The sequence below is a fragment of the Pimephales promelas genome, chromosome 4 (genome assembly GCF_988280905.1).
Source record: "Pimephales promelas chromosome 4, fPimPro1.hap1.1, whole genome shotgun sequence".
In the NCBI taxonomy this organism is placed as follows: Eukaryota; Metazoa; Chordata; class Actinopteri; order Cypriniformes; family Leuciscidae; genus Pimephales; species Pimephales promelas.
The window spans coordinates 32,972,712-32,997,386 of NC_142772.1; the positions used below are offsets into that span (position 1 = coordinate 32,972,712).

Consider the following 24,675-nt stretch of genomic DNA (forward strand, 5'->3'; position numbering starts at 1 on the left):
ATTTCAGTTTGAAGGGTGATGGAAACGCGCCTACTTTAACTGCTCTGAACTTACCACTGCGTTTTATTTCTATAAATTAATTTCGTTTCAAATGGGGTCCAACCAGTTATTAAAGGTGTTAAAAATTAACTCTGTATCTCGAGGTTGCGGCGCGCACACTATAGGTTAACCGAGTATTAACCGAAAGGGCCTTGGTTAACGGTTAATGAAAAACTTGAAAACGTGCAGCCCTAGTTTGCAGGTATTTGTTCGTCCTTTGTTTGTTGATGACGAACACAAACTTTCTTCTAAGAGCAACAGAGTCGCGCGATGGCACGAGCGTCATCACTAAAGACACACCCTTTACGGCATTGGTCCTGGCTTTTGTTCACACAGCGCGCGTTCCGGGACTGATTACGGCAATGTTACTAGGTCCCCAACCCGGGATCAATCCCAGAAGCAATCCCAGGTCGTGTTTGCGTTCACACAGAAGGCGTTCTGGCAATTTGCTGGCAATTTCCTGGGATCAACTTGCTGTGTGAAAGGGGCTATAGACAAATCTTTTCCAGAGGGGCATCACCAGCGGACGTTGCGGGTAGACCTAAAACCAATCAGAGCGATGAAGGAGATGACGTATGCAGAGTGGTGGCCGGTGGAGAAACATATGCGAGTGTTGTTCTTTGTTTGGTTTTTAACAAAAACTAAACGTTCAAATTGCTTAAAAACAGACGCGATAGTGGATTCGAGCGAGTGATGTTCGACGGCGGCATCCATCTTTGTAATGTAGGCTACAAAATCTGCTTCAAAATCCCAGCGCTGTCGTCATCTGGTAAAGCCCGCCCCAACGTTTCTGATTGGTGCCGCGATTTCTGCTGACTGGAAATGAGCTTGAATGAGCTCTTTGCCAGACTAACTTTCAGAGCAAATCTAAATTTGCCGGAAGTTGTCTGGGTTTTCCCAGGCTAACTGAGAACGGTTGTACAGAAAAAACAGAAGAAATTAAAAGAACATGTATGGATACTTTGTGATTTTTGTCTTTCCATGTAACAAGTATAGGTTTTTTTTTTTCAAAGACATTGTGCTTGAGAATACCTTTTTAGTTGTTATCAAGTAAAAATAAATGTTTTATGACAAAAATTCCCAAAACTTCAAAACGGTTTTTAGCTAAAAAGTGTTGTTGTAGTAGCTCGGTGGGTTATACATTATATACTACTGTTCAAAATATTAAAGCAGCACAACCGTTTTCAACATTGATAATGATTATGAGAAATGTTACTTAAGGACCAAATCAGTATATTAGAATGATTACTAAAGAATCAAGTAACACTGAAGACTTCAGCTTTGACATTCATTTTAAAAGATTTGTTTAATCAGAACAGGACTGGTGAGTTCAGTCAGCTGTTGCCAAATTTATTGCACATTTAAGAACATTATTACATTATCACTATATGTTTGTAAAGCACATTTCTGTCGCTTTATAACATAAAACAAAAAAAAATCTGCAACATGCATTAAACAGGTGTGATGCATCTGTAGAACATCTGTAGCTGAAACTATCCAGTATTAAACAATAAAAAAATAGAAAACAAGCACACTAACAAACAATCTTGGAGGAAACACAGATGAACATGGGAAAGTTCTCTGCAACAGACACAACTGCACACAGAGGTCTCAGAATGTATATGGTGGGACTGAATGAAAGACCACAACATGACATGTTTCACAGGCTTGGACTTTTTTGACAGTGTTACCAAATACGTTCACTGCCATAAAGCTAAAGAAATGCCACAGAAGGACAAGGTGGAGGCTGATATGACTTTCACTGACCCGTGGGAATACATGGAGAAGGACAGGGAATCTGACACAGGGCTTGAGTGACAAATGACAATGACCACCTGTCACAATGAGTTACCTTAACGAGGGCTGGAGTTTAAAAGAGGGCCGGAATGGCCAAGAGTCCCTGCAGCAGAGAGAGAGAGAGAGAGAGTGGAGGAAAGGAAGGAGAGCATCAGCAGTTTCATGTGAAGAAAAAGCAACAGGAACCAGGTCATTATAGAGACCATAGTGAGTTTGTGCTGGTCAGAATGCCAATTACATTAACAGTCAACATTAGACTACATTTAAAGGGGTGGTTGATTGCGATTTCACTATTTTCATTTTAAATAGTGTGTAATGTTGCTGTTGGTGCATGAACAGTATCTGCAAAGTTGCTGCACTGAAAGTTCAACATAAGCAGAGATTTCGTCTTTTAAAAATGAGGAAGTTTAATGCCTACAAAAACGACTTGAATACTTCCCGGGCTTTATACGCAACTAACCCATAAATTTACATCAACCCTCCCTCCGGAATATGCAAACAAGGGGGCATGGCCATATTTCTGAGGCTTTGTCGAAGAGGAGAGTTATAGTGGAGATATTATGCCATCGAAAGTGTGTTATTTTCAGCTAGCTGTCAGGTCTTCTATGTTTGGGCTTTCCACAGATGCTGTAGTTCGCCAACTATAGCTAAAATGTATGTTTGATTATGTTCCTGAAAATTACAATCGCAATTTAGCTCTCGGTGCTGCGCATTTACGGAAGACAGTTTCCAGAATCTCCACAAATTCAATGCTGGATTCAACAAGAAACTATTATATGGTGAGAAGGCGCTTGAGCGATCTTCTCGATCTCCCGGGTACCAGCTGCTGCTTCATGCGATCTGCCTTTTTTTTTTTTTTTTTCAAAGAGCTGTTGTCACTAGTGTTGCTTTCGTCAACAAAAATTATGACTAAATATCGTCGTCAACGAACCTTTATCACGTGATGAAAACGAGAAAACGAGTAAATGCTGGTTATGTGATGATGACTATAATTAAATGTATAATGCAATATTATTGACGAATAAAAATAAAAAATATTTTTAAATTTCTCTTAATTTTCGTTGACCAAAACAAGACGAGATGAAATGTTATTTAACATTATCATCTCATTTAATTGCATTATTATTATTACATCCGCGTGCGGTGTGTGCGCACCAACCATAGGCTCTAACCTATTAACATGGGTGCGGGAAAAATACACACCATATACACACTGCAAACGGAGTTTGTGTGAAACAGGCGTTAGCATAAACGACATCAAACAAAGTTAAGTCTGACACAGAGAAAGGGTTTGGTCTTTGGGAGAAAAAGAAGAAATGACATTAGCAAAAACTTTAATTTCATCATGTTTGTAGGCTACTTCTAACATGTTTGTTATGTTGATAAAATAAGTATGATGGACTTTCAAATAAGAGCGTCTTCCGTGTCTGGAATGGATGTATTCTTGAGTCTATAAGGTCACAATAATATAACAAGATAACTATCAGAAGATTTGATTGTTTGAAATGCATGTTCACGAAAGTCACGGATGCAGCCATTGTTCTCATGAGAGAATATGGCGTTTGCATTCTCAACTATCTTGACGACTGGCTGATAATATCTTACTCGCAAGATCTGTTGTGCGATCACAGGGACTTGGTGCTTCAGATCCTCAGCCATTTGGGGCTTCAGGTCAACTGGGACGAGCAAATTCTGCCCCACGCAGAGGATCTTATCTCGGTATGGAGTTGAACTCAGTCAGTCAGACTGTGCGCCTCACAGAAGAGTGCATCCAGGCAGAGCTCAACAGCCTCAGGTCTTTTCAAGGCAGGTCAGCAGTCCCACTGAAACAGTTCCAGAGGGGCTCCTGGGGCATTTAGCAGCCACAGCCGCAATAACGCCGCTCGGCCTGCTGCATATGAGACCGCTTCAGCGCTGGCTTCACAATCGAGTCCCGAGATAACCCCGCAATGTTGCCAAACCTTCAGTCCTTGGTCGGACCCTGCCTTTCTACGGGCCGGAGTGCCCTTAGTCCAGGTGTCCAGGCATGCTCTGGTTTTCATGGATGCCTCTGCCAATGGATGGGGGGCCATGCACAACGGGGATGCAGTCTCAGGTCTGTGGACGGGGTCTCAACTACATCGGCACATTAATTACCTAGAGTTGCAAGCAGTACACTTAGCCTTGCGGCACCTCAAGGGGCTGTTTTTGCACAGGCACGTACTGGTACGTACGGACAGCACTGCAACCGTGGAGTACATCAATCATCAACGTGGTCTACGCTCCCATTGTATGTCGCGACTCGCCCGCCATCTCTTCCTATGGAGTCAGAAGCATCTGAGGTCGCTTTGGGCCATTCACATCCCTGGTGTGGTCAACCGTGCAGCAGACGAGCTCTCACGGCAGCCGCCCCTTCCGGGAGAATGGCGACTCCATCCCCAGGTGGTTCAGCTGATATGGGAAATCTTCGGAGCCGCTCGGATAGATCCGTTTACCTCTCCGGACATGACCTATTGCCAGTTGCCCGTTGGTCTGGAAGTCATGCGGCATGAGCGTGGCGCGATAGACACGATTTTGCCTCATTTGCACGTCCAGGTCGACTAGATCGATTTTTCCTTTCTGAACTGCTGGACAATCGCGTTCTCTCATCACGACTGCTGCAGCTGCTACATGAATATAACGTATCTACACTACGGAGTGCGAGGCGTGTCCTGAGAGTCACCTACCTTTAAACTTTAAAGTAGGACATTTGAGTTACTTTGGTTTACAGCAGCCTGTGACTGCCAGTAATAGTTTTTCTTTTTTTTTTTTTTACATTTGAATACAGTCATGAAAGACCTGTTTGTGAAAGATTTTCAAATCGAAATGGAATCACAACACATCGTAATAGTAGTGAATCGAATTGCATCACATTGGTAGCTGCTTATGTATCTTTAATGTATCGTATCATTGGCTATACATCGAGATGCGTATCGCATCGGTCTCAGCTATAGAGATGCACATCCCTAATACCCGCACTCTGGCAGGCGGGGCGCGGAATGCAACTCCTGCATGCCAATATTCATTGGCTCGTTTTAATTCACTCAAAGGCAATCGTTCCAACGAGACGTCTCCGTTCCCCCTCTCAGGGAACGAGGGTTACCATACGTAACCGAGACGATATGTAGGCTGATAATGTGCAGCGGCAGCCACATTTTCATCACATCCAACAAATGTGTAGTAATACGGCAATTTGTTTCCCCATGCTCCCAGACAGGGTTGGTTCAGTGATGTGAACCAATAATTGTGTATAGCGAGTCCTAACCAGGCCTGAAGCGACAGCTTTTACACAGAAAGAAAAACGTGGTATGGTGCAACAAAATGACAACCAATTAGAAATTATTTTGTTTAATATAAAGCTGTGGAGTAGAGGAGCGGTACTATCCAGCACAAACAGATAACAATAGGCTGATACCAATAAGCCTATAATTATTCTGATGTTAACGATAATGGAAGATATTTAATTAATATTGTGGCTGTGCTAAAACAGGTGTTTAATCAATGTTCTGACAAAATGAATATTTAGAAGAGATATAGAAAATAATCCCCTCATAAACAATGCAATCATCATGAGTATCACAAGAAATGACTTTCAGCCATCACAGAGTAACAATTGCAGTCGAGTGAGTATGCATGGATGCTTGAGAAAAGGAAGGGAGAGTGTGTGTTCAGTACAGTGTGTGTTTAGATGAAAAAGGTTATTAACGGTGCAGGAGGTAGTGTATTCAAACTGACACTGAATTATGGATGACATGCAAATGGTCACCCCTGACAGTAGGAGAGATTTAAAGGGACGGAGGGATTTAAAATTACGATGATAGCTTTCTACCAACCGGGGGCGCTGCTGTTTTTTAATCCATTTATTCAGAAAAGCTTTTATTCAAAGGCAACAACTAACTGACAATTGGCTAATAAAAAAAAATGATAGAGGTAAATAAAAGTACAATTAACCGCCTATTGCAAATGAAGTCACCGGTCTGCTGAGTCACTGTATTGATCCACCTCATTTCCCAATCAGATCCTTGTCAACAGAGAGCATTCACACCAAATAAGCCTGTAATTTGTTTACAGATAATCAAATGACCTTTCAGTTTTGATTGTACGAACAATAACTGCATATGGCACGCCTGAAAAAAACTACAACCTATAACTGAGAGCATTCAGTACTGCATTAAAATGTTTGCGAGGCTGACTTTGGTCTATCAGGGATGCATACAGAGATAACCAGATTGTTTGTATTGATCCAGAGCATTCAGAAGACAGGGAGCAACCCTCTGCTGATTCTGACAGGCATCTAACAGACAGCACACAGAGAGGAAGAGTGAGAGAACATGCTGCTGTCCTTGAACAAACCAATGTGGCAAATGCAGCAGAGTGGGGACAGAGATGACTTCATGGAGACACTTACTGTCAGGCTAGTGGGCAGATACATTACCAGCAAAAGGCCTCTGAGAATTACTGTCAAAGGATGGATGGTGCAAACATCCAGAGGAATAAAAAGAAACTGAATTATTGTTGTGACCTTTTAAGAACTTATATATATACCATACTGAATGTATATATAGATGCTGAATATAAAAAATTGAAATATACATTTAGAACTATATTGCACACTTTTTTTGTGCAAACAAAGCATCCGCATTGCTTCATAAAATTGAGGTTATACCACTGGAGTCACATGGATTACTTTAATGATGACATGTCTTTCCTATCGTTCTGGACCTTGAATAAGTTGCGTTGCTCCCAATGGAGGGACAGAAAGGTGTCGGATTTCATCAAAAAGATCTTAATTTGTGTTCCGAAGATGAACAAAGGTCTTATGGATTTGGAAAGGCATGAGGGTGAGTAATTAATGACAGAATTTTCACCATTTTTGGGTGAACTAACCATTTAAGGCTATTCTAAAAACCCATTCTATGCATTTGTCATGTACACTAAAGTCTGTAAATCATCATTAGAGCACCACCCTCTTTAGAGCGTCCCTGAATATATCAAGGTGTGATGCGTTTAGTCGTTAGAATATAAAGCTTACAAAATGTTTATCATAAACTAGAGCTAAGACCAAGATTCTGCCCTAATTTATGGCCAGGATTTTATATATATATATAATATGTAAAAAAATATTAATGAGGGTGTCAGCAGTCTCAGTGCAATGCAGAGAAGAAGGTTCCAGACAGAAATAATGAAAACAAGTCCCAGAGCTTTGAATGCTACTGCAAAAGAAAAAACGTCTGAATCATGCTACTATGGAAACGTATGTTGGCGGCAGGAGAAGTAATGGGTGACTATTAGCACACCTTCCTGTTCAAATAGATAGACATGACGTCTGAAATATCATGCTGTGACCTTGAATATGAGAGTGAAAAATGTAATGCTGAAAAGACTTCAACCTCATACAAAACGGTTTGTGAGCAAAAGGAGAGTCATTTGTTATTGTGCAGCTATATTACTCAGGTTTCCAGTTGGTCATCGGTTGAAACACTTACATGAGAAGACTGCTGGGAGCAGACATGGACCTCTCTTCTCTCCTGCTGGGACACTCAAATGGATTCCCAAAGGAACGCTTCCTTAACATGGCTTTCACCAATATCTACAGCATTACAGGAAAGAGGGGATAACTAGACTTAACTTATACACTTTGTGTAAAATAAACTTTGAATTTACTGAAATGATGATGGTGATGATGGCAAGGACTAATTCCAGGAAAGTAATCAAGGAAAAGCAGACAGTTCAGAAGCAGGGTCAGTTTGACATGTGATGAGGTTTCAGTTGTTTGGTAGGTGTGTTCATATAACTACAGTTCAGCAAATCATGAACCCTTACACATAGAAACCCTTGTTCTTTCTCTGTTTCACTTACCACAGCAGATAGACTGGGGACAAACTTCACTGAGTTCTGTACCTCCTCTTCAGTGACTTCTACCGCAGTACAGTGCTCCTCTTCTAAAGGCAATGGGTCTGTACCATCCTGAGTCACCCAGGGGTCCACCTGAAAATACACACACACAGACACACACTTATAACATGCTGTGTACACGTCATTCCATCCATCCATCCATCTGGCCTATCATTTCATATATTCATCCATCTATCCCCTGCATTCATCATCTTTCCTTCCTTCCTTCCTTCCATCCATCCATGCATCCATTACAGCAATCTCTATCCTTCCATCTGTTCATCCATTGATCTACCCTACCAATTATATGTCTGTAGAGCCATCAATGCATTTATCGATCTGTCCTTCCATTCATCCATCCAGCATCTGTATATCCATCCAATTGTCCATAGATCAGACCATACATTTTATTCTATACATACATCCATCCAGTTTCATCCATTTAGCCATCTTGTATCCATCAATTCATCCACCTGCCTGTCTGTCCATCCATCCATCTATGTAGATATAGTCTGTAGATCAGTCCATACATCCATCCATTCGTCCATCCATCCAGCTGTCGTATATCCATCTATTCATCAATCCATTACTCTGTCCATCCATGTCTGTACATCAGTCCATACATCCATACATTCGTCCATCCATCCAGCCATTATATATCCATCTATTCATCAATCCATCGGTCTGTCCATCCATCCATCCATCCATGTATCCATCCATGTCTGTAGATTAGTCCATACATCCAACCATTTGTTCATCCATCCAGCTGTCATATGTCCATCAATCCATCTGTCCCTCTATATAGTGTTTCATCCATCAAGCCATCATCTATAGTTCCATTCATCCATCCATCTAATCTTCTATCCTCCATTTCATTTATCTGTTCATCCATCAATCATTTCATCCATCTTACCATTCATCCAATCAGAAAATGATTAAAGAAATAAAATATTTTTCCTAATAACAAAGTTGGTCCGAAGGGTTTGAGAGTAGAGCTGTTGAGTGAATGTAGGCCGAGTGTGCTCTGGGGATCGCTGCTTTGATGGAACATTTTCTGGGTAATGACATGCAGGCAGTAGTCTCTAATGGCCGAGTGTATGTGTGTGTGCTAATTATTCACACTCACTGTCAAACACTGAGACAACAGATGGAAGTTTCCAGAACTGAACCAAAATCCTTCTCCATAGGGATTAGCTGATGTGTTTCTGTCCAAACAGCAAGTCTGCTAGATGGTGCAGAAGCTCTCAGAGATATTGTGTCATATTTACAGTATCCCTGTATGTGGCTCAGGAATGGTCTTTGATAGAAACACTGGAGCTATATTGAGTGAAGACTAATAATACATTTCTTTTTGAGAAACTGACTATAATTTTAATATTAAGTGAGGTCGCACTCTCTCGCCGATATTCAGGAAGGAAAATTGAGATGATTTCTGAAGGATGGTATTGATTAATAATACTAGTCCAGCCGAAAAGGTCTAATATGCACATTCATTTCCGTGTAAATAGATGCACTCCTCAGTGAATAGTAACTCAATATCTTACAATACAGAGTGGTGAAGACACTTTCAATCTAAGAAGTGCACCTTTCCATCATACTTACTTTGATCTCAGGAACAGTGATCCTGGTATCTGGGTTTTTGTCCAGCATTCGTGTGACCAGGTCCTTTAGCCCTTCGCTGATAGCTGGCCTGAGATATTACAGAAACACAGAGAAAACAGCTGAAAACACAAACCCAATAAACCAGACAATGACAGTATGCTTTTACAAGAGGAGAGACAAAAGAAACACCGCTTCAAACCCCCACTGACTGTCACACTGCCTCTGTAACAATCATAAGGGCTAAAGAGCTCAACTGTACTAAACACAAAAGAAGCTCTGCAAACATGAAAACAACAAAAACATGTACTCAGCCAAAAAAAAAAAAAATGTCCTTTCACCTTTACTGCTTTTTTCAGCAAATTTCTTGTGAACCTCTCAAATTATTTTTCCTAATTACCTTAATTTTTGGCTTGTTATAAGCATAGCATAAAAATGTAAAATACATTTTTAAAAAATGGGTTACGCATACAAAAATAAAACCAAAAAGTGAGTGAAGCCCCTTTTTGATTCACAGTGATGACATTGTGTTATTTTGTAGTTAGTTTAGCCAGTGAGAACACTGCAGCATGACATCAGGGACCGTGTGTGTGTGTGTGAGAGAGAGACGCGCTTTTATTTGCTGACGATTAGTCCAAACACATGCACCAGAGGACATGCATCCGGACGGCCTCTGGCCTTCCACACACAGATGACAGACTTCATCAACATATCATAGACCTTCACAAGTCTCATACACAAATATCTTACATAAACCAACACGCCTCAAAATAGCATTCATCTCACATCGTCATACACTCAAACATCTCTGACATTTCCTCTCTCTGTTTCTGTTTCTGTGGGACGACAGATGCGTCACACACAGCGAGGGGTGACTTACGTCTCGGGGAACTCCACCGGCTTACACTTGATCTTATTGTGAAGTGCCAGAATGTACTCATCAATAAATGGGCACTGGAGGACAGGGAAGAAAAATAGAGGAGAGGGGGAGGAGGTTAGACAGATGAGTGATCAAAATGATCAATCACACAAATGTCACTGCAGTAGCACACTGGCCTGTGCATTGATCTTTATTCCTGATAGATAATTCCAAAGTGAAGAATAACTGCTATCATTCTGATCATATCAGTATATGAGCCAACTCATACCTTCCCATACACGAAACAGTAGAGAGTCACTCCCATAGCCCACACATCCAGAGCCTGAAAAAGACACAACTTCTGTTTTATTGATGCAGGAGCTATTGAGATCAATGTCATTTCTTGAAGGGAGAGTTCATTCAAAATTTAAATTCTGTTGTCATCTATTTACTATCATGTTGTGCCAAAGCTCTATGACTTTCTTCCAAGGAATGCAAAACAAAATTGAATGGACTAATGTGTCCTTAATTAGGGTCAGTTTGATTTTTTTAAAATAAAATAATAGTCATTTTATTGCTCAAAGATGCAACAAATTTATCAAAAGTGACAGTAAAGACATTTCTAAAGTTACAAAAAAATCTATTTCAAATAATTTCTGTTCTTCTGAACTTTCTATTCATCAAAACATTCTAAAAAAAAAAATGGTTTCCACAAAAATATTAAGAGGCATACTGTTTTCAACGTGGATACTTATAAAAAATGTTTCTTAAGCATTAAATCAGCATATTAAAATGACTTCTAAAATATCATGTGATACTGAGGGCAGGAGTAATGATGCGAAATACTGTATATATATATAAAAAAAAAAAAAGATGTCCCATTCATAAACAACAACAGCAACAAAAAAATTCTATTTGAGCATAATTTTTTTTTAATGATATGGTTAAAAAAAATCAGTCAGATTGGCCTATCACAACACATAGCAGCAAAACCACTACAGAAACGCATTACCTTTCCACTAAAGCTCTGGCGGTTGTCTGACAGTGTCTCTGGGGCCATGAATGCAGGAGTACCAGCAGTGCTGGAGAGACAGGCATCGTTACCCTCAAACTGGTTACTGACCCCAAAATCGGCTATTTTCACATGGCCGTCATCTCCAAGTAATAAATTAGATGGTTTGATATCCCTGTGAACGATCTTCTGAAAGTGCACTGAGCAAAAAGAGAAAAAATATCAGAGAAGGAATGTGATAATTCGAGTATATCATCTAAAAGAAGAACAAGAAAAAGGAGTCATTCCAAAAGTTCAATTTATTGACGATTAGCTTCAAATTTCAGAATTCTATTAGACTCCACAAAACAAATATAACTCATTGGTCTTCAAAACTTAATTTTGAAATAAATATAGTAACTATAGTATAAATACAGTAACTATATAGTAACTATATAATATAGTAACTAACTATAAACCGACAATTTAAATGTAAAGTTATGAGGATCAAATTATTTTATTAATTATTTTATTATATTTAAGTCATATTATTTATTTATTTTTTTACATTCTATAGTCCTGCAAATTATCATAAAACATATTATACTACATTTAACACTTTACATATTATTATTATTATTATTATATTGTGTGAGGATCAATCTTCTCAATGCAACATCAAAACGTATTTAAAATTCTAGACTAATCCATCCATGCCTAATTGTGATTAGAAAAAAATTAAACATTAACATACCATGTAATACTAATCCATACTGTACAAGTTACAGAATTTCAGAACTGACCAAAATGTCAGGTTTTATAATTCGAAACAAGTTTAAAAAAGCTACTAGGTTGAGCCAAGCAAGTAAAGAGGAGGTACAACATCAAGTGTGTCTGACCGCAGGAGGTCTCAGCTTAACTAAAGAACAGCAGAAAGGATCAAGAAGGTCACCCGGTGCACACAGTAGCTGAATTTGATTGGTTAAGAGTCGCCTCCTTGTCTCAAGTGGTCAATCAAAGATAACCTGCCCATCAATTATCATCTTTCAGTCATTACTGTGAACCATTAAAAGAACCATTAAATTACCATTACTGGTTATACGCGACAACAAGAGCCATGTCTAAGATGTCGTCAGATGACAAGCATGGTCATGAAAAAAGAAAATCCATTAAGGAACAAAGAGGTCTGTTCAAAGCATTAGCAGATTATTGCATATAATTATTTGATCAAAGTCAGCAAAGCAAGGGGAATGTAACACATGGAGTATGCCACAGCTTATGTAAACTGTCTCTCAAGCAGTTTACATATCATAAAACCCCCACACACAGATTTCTTAGATAACTATTAATTCATTATATTGACATGGCTAATGTACAGCATAGTGCTAATGAAATAAACAAAATATGGACACATACTGATTGCAGTCCACAAATTAAAGACACACAAAAGAGTTCATTGTGAACACAGACTGATTTGTAGCGAATCATGTAAATGGTCTGTTGCCATCCAGACGGTTGCCACAGCGAGTGTTGCCTGTTTAGTAGGATTCAAATGAATTGATGAAAGCCGAGTTTCCACTCGAGCAGAACAGACGCTTGGCAATCTACTCAGCTCATTCTCCTTTTTTGTGCTGCCATCTTATTTAAAGGCTCAAATTATAATTTAAGCTCAATCGAATCAACATACAGTATACTGTTGTACATACTGTTCTTCTTTTGACAAATGACAGATCAGAACAGCCTTAAGAAATAGCAGAGACTTGTTTTAATCAGGCAACGATGACCTTCCCCCCACACACATACACGAGTGCACTGCCACATTCGCTCACTTCATTAGCCTAACAGGATGCCATGATGAGTTAGAACAACAAACATAGAGATGTTCCTTGGGACAGAGCTCTCTTGGGTCTTTATTTTTACATGAGTAATGATTAATGTCAGCCGCTCATCTGTAGGAGTTTGCTTCGCTCTTCTATCCTGGGATTTATTTAACTTCAGATGCTCTATTACTAAAACCATACACAAGGTGGTCTCCTTAGAAACTGAGGATGGAAGACAGTGAGGTCGACCCAGCAATTTGAAAAAAGGCTTTTAAAAATGAAGGAAATGACTCACAGTACTCGATGCCCAGAACAATGTCTCTGAAGTAGTGGCGGGCCTGGTCTTCACTGAAGGGACTGTCGCTGGGAACCTCCATTACAGGGCTGGTGACCAATGGAGACACTTTATTGTAAGTTAACTGATAAGGTACAAATAAAATACAGTAACAGCGAGCAAAGATTTTATTTTTAGCAATCTATTTTTATATGCAGCAGAATTCCTTGTATAAAATATTTAGTAATAATTCCATTTTCAATATCAATGTTCATTACAGTGTTCTTTGCAAAAATTAAAAGCTGGAAATAATAAATTAAAACAATTTAATTATAAAGAAAAAGAATGTGGAAAAAGAAAAGCAATTCTGCTTTTTAATGAATGAATGATTCACCCATTTATTAATTCCCCTTTTTTAATTAAATAAACAATTAACTGTATTTATTTGTCAATTAGAAACAATATACATGTATTTACATTTTATTTCTGATATACATTTCATTATAGACATGTATCCACCGGGTACCACTCATCTCCTCTACACATAGTATATCTGTATACAATAGCAATCTGTATACACACGTTAGACAAACGGGTCGGCGCGTATGGTTGGGTTGCGGAGAGTTCGGGTTATGGAGAGTTTGTGAGTTATAACGGAAATCATTATGAACATCAGCTATGCTAATTATTTCCCATCTGCCTTTCTGCTGTTATCTCGGGACGCTTGTCCCGAGAAAAATGGCGTTCGTCAGGTCCAGTTTTGTGTCCAGCCTCTCACGGGGATTTCGGATGCCCCAACGCCTGTGATGAGACGACTCAACGCCTGTGATGAGACGACTCAACGCCTGCGATATGTTATGGCGCCGTTTGATTCATAAACAATATTTATATTTAATATTTATATTTAAACAATATGAATGTAAGCCAGAGGAGAACTGGCCCCCGACTGAGCCTGGGTTCTCCCAAGGTTTTTTCTCCATCCAATCTGATGGAGTTTGGTTCCTTGCCACTGTCGCCTTGCTTTTGGCTTGCTTTGAGCTTGCTCAGTTGGGGTTATTTAGTGTTTAGCAATGTTGTTGATCTGTGTTGTGCTACTTACATGTTATCACTGTGAAGCTGCTTTGATACAATCTGTATTGTGAAAAGCGCTATGTAAATAAATGTGACTTGACTTGACTTGACATAGGGGGAAAAAAAAGGGCTACAATTTGCAAAAGCTCACCAAAATTAGACAGTTGAAGACTGGAAATCTTATAATTTTGACCTGGGATCTTTAGATCAATCTATTGCTCCCCAGGTACAGAACCTAGGTGTTATTTTAGATAGCTCCCTTAAATTCGATAAACAAATTAGTGCTGTCGTCAGAGCTAGTTTTTTTATCTTTGTTCTATAGCGAAAATAAAATCATATCTCCCTAAATGATCCATGCTCTCATTAACTCGCACCTAGACTATTGTAACCTTCTGTTTTTCGGTGCATCAAAGTCCCAAACGGCCCGCCTACAGATTGTTCAAAATGCTGCGGCGAGATTCCTTATGGGAAAAAGGAAATTTGACCATGTCACCCACCTGCTGCTAAGATCCCTTCACTGGCTACCGATAAATTTTAAAATTGAATATAAAATTTTGATACTGGTCTGGTGTATAAATCTTTGATTGATTTAGCACCTGCTTATGGATCTTGGATCTGAAAATAAACAACTTCTTCAGATACCTAAAACCTGGCTAAAATCAAGGGGAGATTGTGCCTTTGAAGTGGCGGGTCCCACACTCTGGAACAAGCTCCCACTTTATATTAGAACAACTTCCTATCTGTCTGAGTTCAAGTCTTGTCTTAAAACCTATTCATTTTCTGTCGCTTTTAGCTTAGAATGAGTATTCTGCTCTGAACTGCTTTAAATTAGTTTCTATCTCTATTCTATCTCTATCACTTTGGTCGGCCAGTGGCCGTTTTTAAATGTGCTTTATAAATGAACTGAAACTGAAACTGGAAAAATGCCTGGTCTGATGAGTCTCCATTTCTGTTGAAATCAGATGGTAGAGTCAGATTTTGATGTAAACAGAATGAGAACATGGATTCATCATGTCTTGTTACCACTGTGCAGGCTAGTGGTGGTGGCGTAATGGTGTGGGGGATGTTTTCTTGGCACACTTTAGGCCCCTTAGTGCCAATTGGGCATCGTTTAAATGCTACAGCCTACCTGAGCATTGTTTCTGACCATGTTCAGATGAGGTATTTACTCATTATATTTAAATTGTGTTAATTTTGAACCAAAAAAAGTTACATAGTGTAAGTTTAGACATCAGTGAGAGAACAGAAGATGCTGTGAAACTGCATGACTGTGAACACAGAGTGGATGGAATCCTTCTAAATGAACTGTGACTGTGAGATTTACATAAAAACCAATCCCACAAACCACTTAGCACAAAACAGGGTCCTCAAAGGCCATTTCATTCATTACCCACAGGCAGTGAATCACGTTTGATCAGAAAGGCCAAATTATTCAGCCAGGTCTAGTGAAAATAGACCATTCTGTAATTATGCAAAGTAAGTTTTAATCTGCTCTTTAAAAGGCATGAGCCCACAAACACCAGAGATACTGAACAACACATTTCTCTCCAAAACAAAGCCAGGCCACTGTGCAGAAACTCATATTCAACCAAAGTAAAATGTCACATTTGGAAAAAAAAAAAAAAATTAAAAAAGGTCTTATAATAAACTGGAAGACTGCTACCCTTTAAATTAGCCTTTTTATGGATTTAGAAACGCAAAGAAAGCAACCGAATAAATAAACACTACAAGTAACAAAAGTAATACAGAAAAGATTTAGGAGGAATCTCCTCAACCACCACCAATGTGCAGCATCCACCTGGATGATGCGACGGCAGCCATATTGCACCAGAACGCCCACCACACACCAGCTTACTGGTGGAGAGGAGACAGTGATGAAGCCAATCAGTAAATGGGGATGATTAGGAGGCCATGATGGACAAATTTGGTCAGGATGCCACCCCTACTCTTTCAAAAGACATTCTGGGATTTTTAATGACCACAGAGATGACCTCGGTTTCAACGTCTCATCTGAAAGATGGTGCTCTTTGACAGTATAGTATCCCTGTCATTTTAGTGGGGCTTTAGGACCCACACAGACCACAAGGTGAGCACCCCTGTTGGCCTCTCTAACAGCAAGCAACCTTCCAGCAGCAACCTGGTTTTCTCAGAAGGTTCAGTGGGCAACCAGTCTTGGTTGATTTGGATGCTAACAATGCAATTTTTTTAATATGTAGAGCGAAAAAAAGTATATTCAATGACAAAAAAACTTGGGTGAAAGTGGACACACGGAATACTCACCCCTTCTGCATCAGCTCAAACACTGCGGACAGATCAGAACAGGAGAAAGGGAGTCATTAAAGCAATTGAGGGTGAAAAGACATTCTGTTATTGAGAAATCCATCAGTGCACTTTATGAAATGTAATGTTCACAGTCCTCATATAGCATGTCATATTATATGACCAGACTTTTTTCTGCATATAAGTATGATATGTGCTTTTATTCGCAGCATTGCTCAGTGGAAGTTTGTAGCAGTCCATCCGCACAAACAACTTATTTTCATTCTTACAGTATGAGTCAGAGCAGACAACTAAATGTGTCATAGTCTTATGTATGAGACACTTATTCTGCAGATGTCAGCCAATGAGCTGTGAAGCGATGTGATGACTAGCAATGAGAGCAAACAGCTTAATACTACTACAACCAATGAACATACCTTGAAAAGAAAGCGTTAAGCATGCATTATGTTTAAATATGGGGTTAATTTTGATGATTGGAATACATTGCAATGCCATTCACAAGTGTCGGTTCGGTATGATGCTTTTTATAGTCTTTAAAGAAGTCTCTTATGCTCACTAAGGTAGCATTCATTGGACCCAAAATACAGTACAACAGTCATAGGGTGAAATATGATTGCAATTTAAAATGATTTCTGAATGAAATGACAACTGATAAAACATTAGCTACCATAAAACGCCATAATGTGCTGAATCTTTTACTGAAGTGCCATTTTACCACTAGATTATATGTCAATAAAAAGGAACATACCCATGTGAAGGTTGTCCTCCGCTGGATCATCCAGCACCTGAAACAGAAATTTTATTAAAAACACCACTTGCTGCATGCACTGTATGATTTCCAGCGTTCTTGGGGTCTAGAAAACTCTGTGACATTCATTAGTAGTTTTTTTTTTCTTGAACACATTTGAGAACACATTTAATGTGACCACGCCCATACGTGCATGAGCTGTTCAAATTCAAATGATCCACGTTAAGGACCAGGGGCCTGATGTATAAACGTTTTGCGTACGCACAAAATGGGCATAGAAATATGCGTACACATTTTTCCACGCACATATCTGGATTTATAAAAAATAAACTTGGCGTAAATAAGTGCGCACCGCAAGGATGGTCTTGACTGTGCTTACGCACTCTTTTAGAAGAGTGTTTTGGCGACACCGATGGTGAGAGTTGAATGTCTTTTTGGTCACTTTTAGACAAAGAATCTAAAGAAATTTATACATCTACAGGCATATAATTCAAATATAATTTTACAAACCTATCATCACTTGAAGCAAACATCCATCCCTTCTTAAATGTCTGTGCCATGAGCACGTTGGGCCGTTTAGTGAAAATCTAACGGCACTAACAAACTATCTTCATTATGAGTCCTAATCATAAAATACAGTGCACGTTCTCAATTACAGTTTAAATAAATAAAAGAATGATTTAAACTGTTTTATTTTTTTATTTGTTGAGGATGCGATGCTTTTGAACACGTTTCCTCTGGCATGCTGTGTTTTAATGTTTTAACTGATAGCTAATAGCAGATTGTCTGAGGAAATTGTTTCGTGCAAATAATGCACAACAAGGTCTGTCTGTTTCCATTAAAATATAAATCACTTAAAAATACTATTTGGCCAGGGGAAAAGATTGAGAAAAACTTTCTCTGAAATGTATTTAACACTATTAGATTTATATATTCAAAAGCAATGCAAGGATAAGCTACTAAAAAAATTATATTTGTAATAATGAGACGGCACATCTGCATTTCATATTTTACTAACGTCTTATACCCAGAGCCATATTGTACCGTTAAACATGGTATCACGTGGATGAATAATCATATGCAAATGATATGCAGATGAGGATATGCATAGTAAAACTAGGCATTGTAATTTCCATATATGGTTATTTCGGGGAGGAGACGCATGTGTGCGCATTCTTCCGCTGACTGGGATGTATAAAGTGAATTTTGCGCAGGTTCTGGAGTAAGAACGGTTTTATAAATCTGAAAACTTTTGTGCGTAGGCAAATTCTGCCTTATGTGCGTACGCACACTTTAAGGATGAAATCTACGCAAAGTTTTAACTTCTCAGTCATGATTTCATGTAGTTTAAGAGTTTAACTCCATTAATGAGAATGGCATATTTAATCTAAATGTTTATATCAAAAGTAAAACATAGTTTAAACCATTCTCTTATTTATTTAAACTGTTATTGTGAATATGGACTGTATTTATGATTTGGACTCATAATGAAGATTTACGGTTTTACTCCATCTGCCGTTAGATTATAGGCTATCCACAAGTTTCCGAGGGGCGCTCCTGTAAAAAATAAAGTGGGTGAAACTTCCGGTGACGCGGCGGAAGTAGCATTCCAATGGTATTTTGTGTGTTAGTTAGCGAAGAGGCTAGCTGTTTTTCGGAGAATTATTTTACTATTTAAAGACGCAAATCTTTATGAGAGATGTCGTTACGGAGCTCAGAGACAACATGTGCTGTTCGCGGTTGTATGTATAACCGGACTAAACTAATTTAGTGGCTTAAACGTGATTGTTTTGAACATAAGCTGAAAACGAAATCAGAGTGATCCTGCAGAGCCCGTCTCTGATCCTGCCAACGACTGTAGTTTCCATCACCTCCCAAAAGACGACGAATCTTCCTGTGTACATTTGTTTAAATTCTTAATGTTCTATCAGCATGTGATTGGCTGTTTGCTACTGATGTTACACCTAAACTCAGGATCAAAGCCTGTGTTGACAGAATACCAATGTGCCAGTTAATGTATTCAAGCAGCACATTCATTTATAATTTTGAATAAACTCCAAAGCCCAATGACTAAGTGTGTATTTTTTATTTGAATTGTTTGTCAGCTCGCACAACTGTCTGTCACCATGCCTTGATGAGTATTGATTATTAATAATGTTATTATAATACTCCCAATCAACTACTGCAGAGGGTAAAGGTACTGTTATTTCACCCTTTTGAATTTCGTTGAGGTTGTGTTCCCACATCGTTAGCTAGTTTGGATCGCTATAACTTGAATGACTGTCAACTGTTGAAAGAACGAGTGTGAAGTATGTCAAGTTGCGCTTTGTTTACTTCCAACCGGAAGTCGCGCCCACTTTTGACGCAAGGCCTCATGGGGCGTAGGAAACTTGTGGATATGCGTCAGTTTCACCAAACGGCCCAACGCGCGTGCTGGCGGTCATTTAAGAAGGGATGGATGTTTGCTTCAAGTGATGATAGGTTTGTGAAATTATATTTGTATTATCTTTCTGTAGATGTATAATTTTCTTTAGACTCTCTGTCTAATAGTAAGCAAAAAGACATTTGACTCCAGCTCACCATCGGTGTCGCCAAAACCCATAATCTTCTAAAAGAGTGCGTACGCACGGTCAAGAGCATCCTTACGGTGCGCACTTATTTACGCCAAGTTTATTTTTTATAAATCCCGATGTGCGCGTGGAAAAATGCGTACGCATATTTCTATGCCCATTTTGTGCGTACGCAACGTTTATACATGAGGCCCCAGGAGACTTGGTTGTATCGTCAGCAGGATTCTTTATTGAGAAACATGAGCTGTAGGTAGCTGCAGTCATCATCAAGTCTGACAAAGGGAACTTTACATTGTAATTTTATACACATTTTAGGGGGAGAGATTTACATTGAGGGGGGAGACACTCTGAAATGAGGTATACAGGTTTTGGAACCTGCACAACATGACTCTTGCGCGTTGAGACACGAGAACAGAACAGGCAGGACTTCCCGTACTGAGACGGGAACTCACAAACAACAGGTGATGGTATCAATTTAACTTGCAATAGAAAAATCAGGACACACAGGAACAGGCAGGTTTGTGACATTTACCATAGTTACAAAATGCACACTAATAAACTTCCTCAATTTATATACTGTAGTATTGGAAATCTAAATAAAACATTTTGTTATAAATAAACACTACAGTAGCTACTAGTTAAACTGGTGTCAGACTAAAATGTTATGAAATAAGATTGGAGTGAAAACATGAAACCTAATGCTAAATTACTATACATGTACAAAAAAGAATGTTTTATGTTCAAAAATGAAACACAGCATGATATAAAGTAGGTTAGTATGAGTGTTTTTTCTTCAAATGGTAAATATTATAATTTTTAGACCTGTGTTTACTATTAAATGTTGAGTTTGCGGATATCTGCTCAAACATAGATATGTATGTAAAGGCATATATAATGTAACAATAATATTTCATAGTTTGGAGTGGCTCGATCGCTTCAGTAAACGTTCTCTGCACGAGTTTGAGTCTGTGCGTTTGAAAAAAAACAAACAAACACACCAAATATTAGGCTTCACGTTTTTACTCCAGTCGCATTTCATAACGAATGGAAACATTTGAGGTAACATGATAATCCATATACCTGTATTTTTGTCTAGTGTAGTGTTACTGAAGTGTTTCTTTTCAATGATTTATATGCCTGCCTGCTATCTATCCGTTATTATTTTATGCAGCCCTACACATACTGTATATGCTACAATGTGGGGCTGTGGGGGCCATTTTAGTACAGTGAATTGCGATGTTGCAAGAAACCAATTTGAAATGATTCGAGCTTTGTGACATGGTGCATTATCCTGCTGGAAGTAGCCAACAGAGGATGGGTACATGGTGGCCATAAAGGGATGGACATGCTCAGAAACAATGCTCAGGTAGGCCGTGGAATTTAAACGATGCCCAATTGGCACTAAGGGGCCTAAAGTGTGTCAAAAAAACATCCCCCACACCATTACACCACCACCACCAGCCTGCACAGTGGTAGCAAGGCATGATGGACCCATGTTCTCATTTTGTTTACGCCAAATTCTGACACTACCATCTGAATGACTCAACAGAAATCGAGACTCGTCAGACCAGGCAACATTTTCCCAGTCTTCAACTGTCTAAATTTGGTGAGCTCTTGCAAATTATAGCCTCTTTTTCCTATTTGTAGTGGAGATGCTGTTGCTGCTGTAGCCCATCCGCCTCAAGGTTACAGTATGTGTGTTGTGGCTTCACAAAAGCTCTGCTGCATACCTCGGTTGTAACGAGTGGTTATTTCCGTCAAAGTTGCTCTTCTATCAGCTTGAATCAGTCAGCCCATTCTCCTCTGACCTCTAGCATCAACAAGGCATGGCACTGGATGTTTTTCCCTTTTCACACAATTCTTTGTAAAATAGTTGTGCGTGAAAATCCCAGTAACTGAGCAATTATGAAATACTCAGACTGGCCCGTCTGGCACCAACAACCATGCCACGCTCAAAATTGGTTGAACATTTGTGTGAATGTTCAAGTCTCTGTCTTTAGATCAGATTTACTAATGCACTTTTTTAATATTAATGAGAGATCACACCCCTTCGCATAAAGCTTTCTTACGCAAAATGCGTCAAGCAAATTTTAAATGACTTTATTGTCTTATCTGAATGAGTAGTCTGGATGATTTTCACATTGCTATGGAGAAAATACTCTAGGCTATGTGATACAATTTTCAAAAGTGTTGTGAAGAAATAATATGAACGACTTTCATGACCTTATTTCAGTGATTTTTTTGTTTTTGTTTTTTCCACAAACCACGCATAAATGTCAATCTCAAACATAAAAACTTTTATATACATGCTGCTGACATATTATTGTAGCAGAGTTTATGCTGAATAGTGTAATAAGACTTTAGCCATGAAAATGTCACAAGTAACAGAAATAAGCACAAATGTCAGAGCATATCAGAACACCTCCAGGACCTGGAAAACACCTCAGACCTCAGAGGGTTAAACAATTTTCATGCTCTATTTCAATTTTCTCTCACATGTACTCTCTCAACCCTCTTTTCTAATTTTGCTGACGTACGTGGGTGCTGCTGTGATTGAAGAGCACTCAGACGGAACCATAGGGGGAGAGAAGGAAAGGCGCTTTTCTCCTTCAGCATCCCTCCATTCTACCCTCCTGCGATCGATTGCACTCATCTCCACACCCTATTCTCAGGACATTATGGGCTGATTTTCATTGTGTTGCTATTATTTTGGCCCTCTTTAGCGCAAATTACATAATGGCACATGATTAGGTTGTCTGGGCGTGTTATTGAGTAGTTTGTGTAGAAGTCCATTTCCTTCCAAATTTCATCTCTCTGTTTTTATTGTATTTCCTATTATAACTTGAGGTTTACACTGACTGCCAGGGACCCAGTGTCAAGCAACATTTTTTCCAAGTGGTCGTCAAATAATGAATCAATCAAATCATTTGTTGGTTTGGAAGGAAGGAGGAACAGAGAGCAGGACGTTTGGAAGTAGGAAGGAAGTTTGGAAGAAAGGAAGTTTGGAAAGAAGGAAGGAAGGAGGGAAGGAAGGAAGGAAGGAAGGAAGGAAGGAAGGATAGTTCAAAGGGATTCTTTGTTTAGTTGTTCTTTTCATTCTTTGAAAATGACGTTTGTTTAAAAGGAAATAACTTTCTCAGAAAGAAAAGAAGCTCATTAATTCAGAAAATATTAATAAAGGAAAGGTCTGAAAGAAAGTCTGAAATAAATTTTAGATGCAAGCACTTCCTTGTTAGTCGAAAAACAGCTTTTATGGAAAGTTCTTAAAATTACTAGTTTCGGATTTTGTCACGTTATGATGTAATCATGCGATGAAAGACATGCTCTCCAGAAGAAAATCAACACCTACTTCTACATCATTGTATCTTTAGCCCCACCCACTGACTCCAGCATGTCATTTAGTAGTAAATACAAGAGAGACACAAACAGGATTACTTCAGCAACAAAACTATAGAGATGCCTCTTAGGATTACAAGACATTTTGCATTGCCATGTTGTGCAAAAACTCTTTGTCTTTGGCTTTCTTGTTATTTTAAGATTAAGAAAGCATGGATGAACTTTAGGGTAGGTTAACACGACAACGATATGCTTAAAATTGAGAGTTTTACTCAGACAGATCAGATGACACCCTGGTCAAAACGATCCCCATTCAAACGGATTGGCGAAAACGACTAAAAACGCTGTATTCTGCTGCCAGGCCATAAGATGGCGATGAAACACTATAGACTGAAGAAGTAATATGCATGTGCATGACATCATCATTTTCACAGATTCACATTTTTGTTGTTTACATGGAGACTATTTTCAAAAATATGCACATTGAAACCCGTTTTCAAAAGTCTGCGTTTTCAGGGACCAAAAGGCCATTGTCGTTGAACAGTTGAACAGTGTGAATAGTTGAGATTTGCTGTTCTTTCAATTCCTGGGGCTTTTTTAATGCTGTTCATTGACTCAAGTATTTTTTTTTTTGAAATTTGGGTATAAAGTGTTTTACAATATATGGTGTACGTCTTCAGCTTGAACAGTGGCTATTGCAGTTGAATTTTCCTATTGGAAGTTGTGGTGCCCTGTGACATAAGAGGGTACCAGCTCACCATGCTCTTGCCTATAGAGAGAAGCGTCTTTGGAAACAACTATGTGATGAGATATTTTTCAACAAAAATTATTTTAATATGCAAAACTATTACCAAATCATAGCAGTGCTTACTTCAAAGTCTTGAAGGTGTCACGCCTATCAAAACATTTTTCAAAGAGGGTAAAAAACAGTATAATATTATTATACTGTTTAATATATATATATATATATATATATATATATATATATATATATTGATGTTTTGTGATGTAAAAATCTTGAGAACTCAGAAATTCAGTTCAGTTCGTCAAGAATGGATAGCAGCTTGCTTGTTATTATTGTCTCTATTAAACTACTATTGATTAGCACAAGTTCATTAACAGTGGATTATATGAATGAATGGATTTAATCGTAATCCTTACCTCAACCAGTTTAACAATGTTGAGGTGGTCCAGTTTTTTCAGGATGGCTATCTCCTGGTAAACTCTCTCCAGAGGACCAAGTACCTTGGGCTGCTCCCCCTGGGCTGCTTTAGGACCTCGGGGAGGAGGCCGGCCTGCAAGAATGATTGAAAATAAAAGGAACTTAGGATGCTGCTAGGATTCCACAGGCTACTTCAACATCTGCCACAAAGAACAA

General features: G+C 38.9%; 1 protein-coding gene across 5 annotated transcripts in view; it reads right to left on the reverse strand.

Annotated features, from left to right (window-relative positions):
• Nucleotides 1-24,675, reverse strand: part of camkk1a (calcium/calmodulin dependent protein kinase kinase 1a) — a 74,200-nt gene that overhangs the window by 4,642 nt on the left and 44,883 nt on the right. For 4 of the 5 annotated variants that reach the window (XM_039675218.2, XM_039675215.2, XM_089130293.1 and 1 more), the window contains 11 exons: nt 24,459-24,592; nt 17,392-17,428; nt 16,644-16,665; nt 13,314-13,402; nt 11,220-11,419; nt 10,497-10,550; nt 10,229-10,302; nt 9,352-9,439; nt 7,714-7,842; nt 7,341-7,444; nt 1,892-1,939 (listed from right to left, as the gene is read on the reverse strand). In XM_039675218.2, coding sequence (XP_039531152.2) covers nt 1,892-1,939; nt 7,341-7,444; nt 7,714-7,842; nt 9,352-9,439; nt 10,229-10,302; nt 10,497-10,550; nt 11,220-11,419; nt 13,314-13,402; nt 16,644-16,665; nt 17,392-17,428; nt 24,459-24,592 — 979 coding nt within the window. The remainder of the gene's footprint in view (nt 1-1,891; nt 1,940-7,340; nt 7,445-7,713; nt 7,843-9,351; nt 9,440-10,228; nt 10,303-10,496; nt 10,551-11,219; nt 11,420-13,313; nt 13,403-16,643; nt 16,666-17,391; nt 17,429-24,458; nt 24,593-24,675) is intronic. The other variant, XM_039675220.2, reaches the window with a different exon arrangement.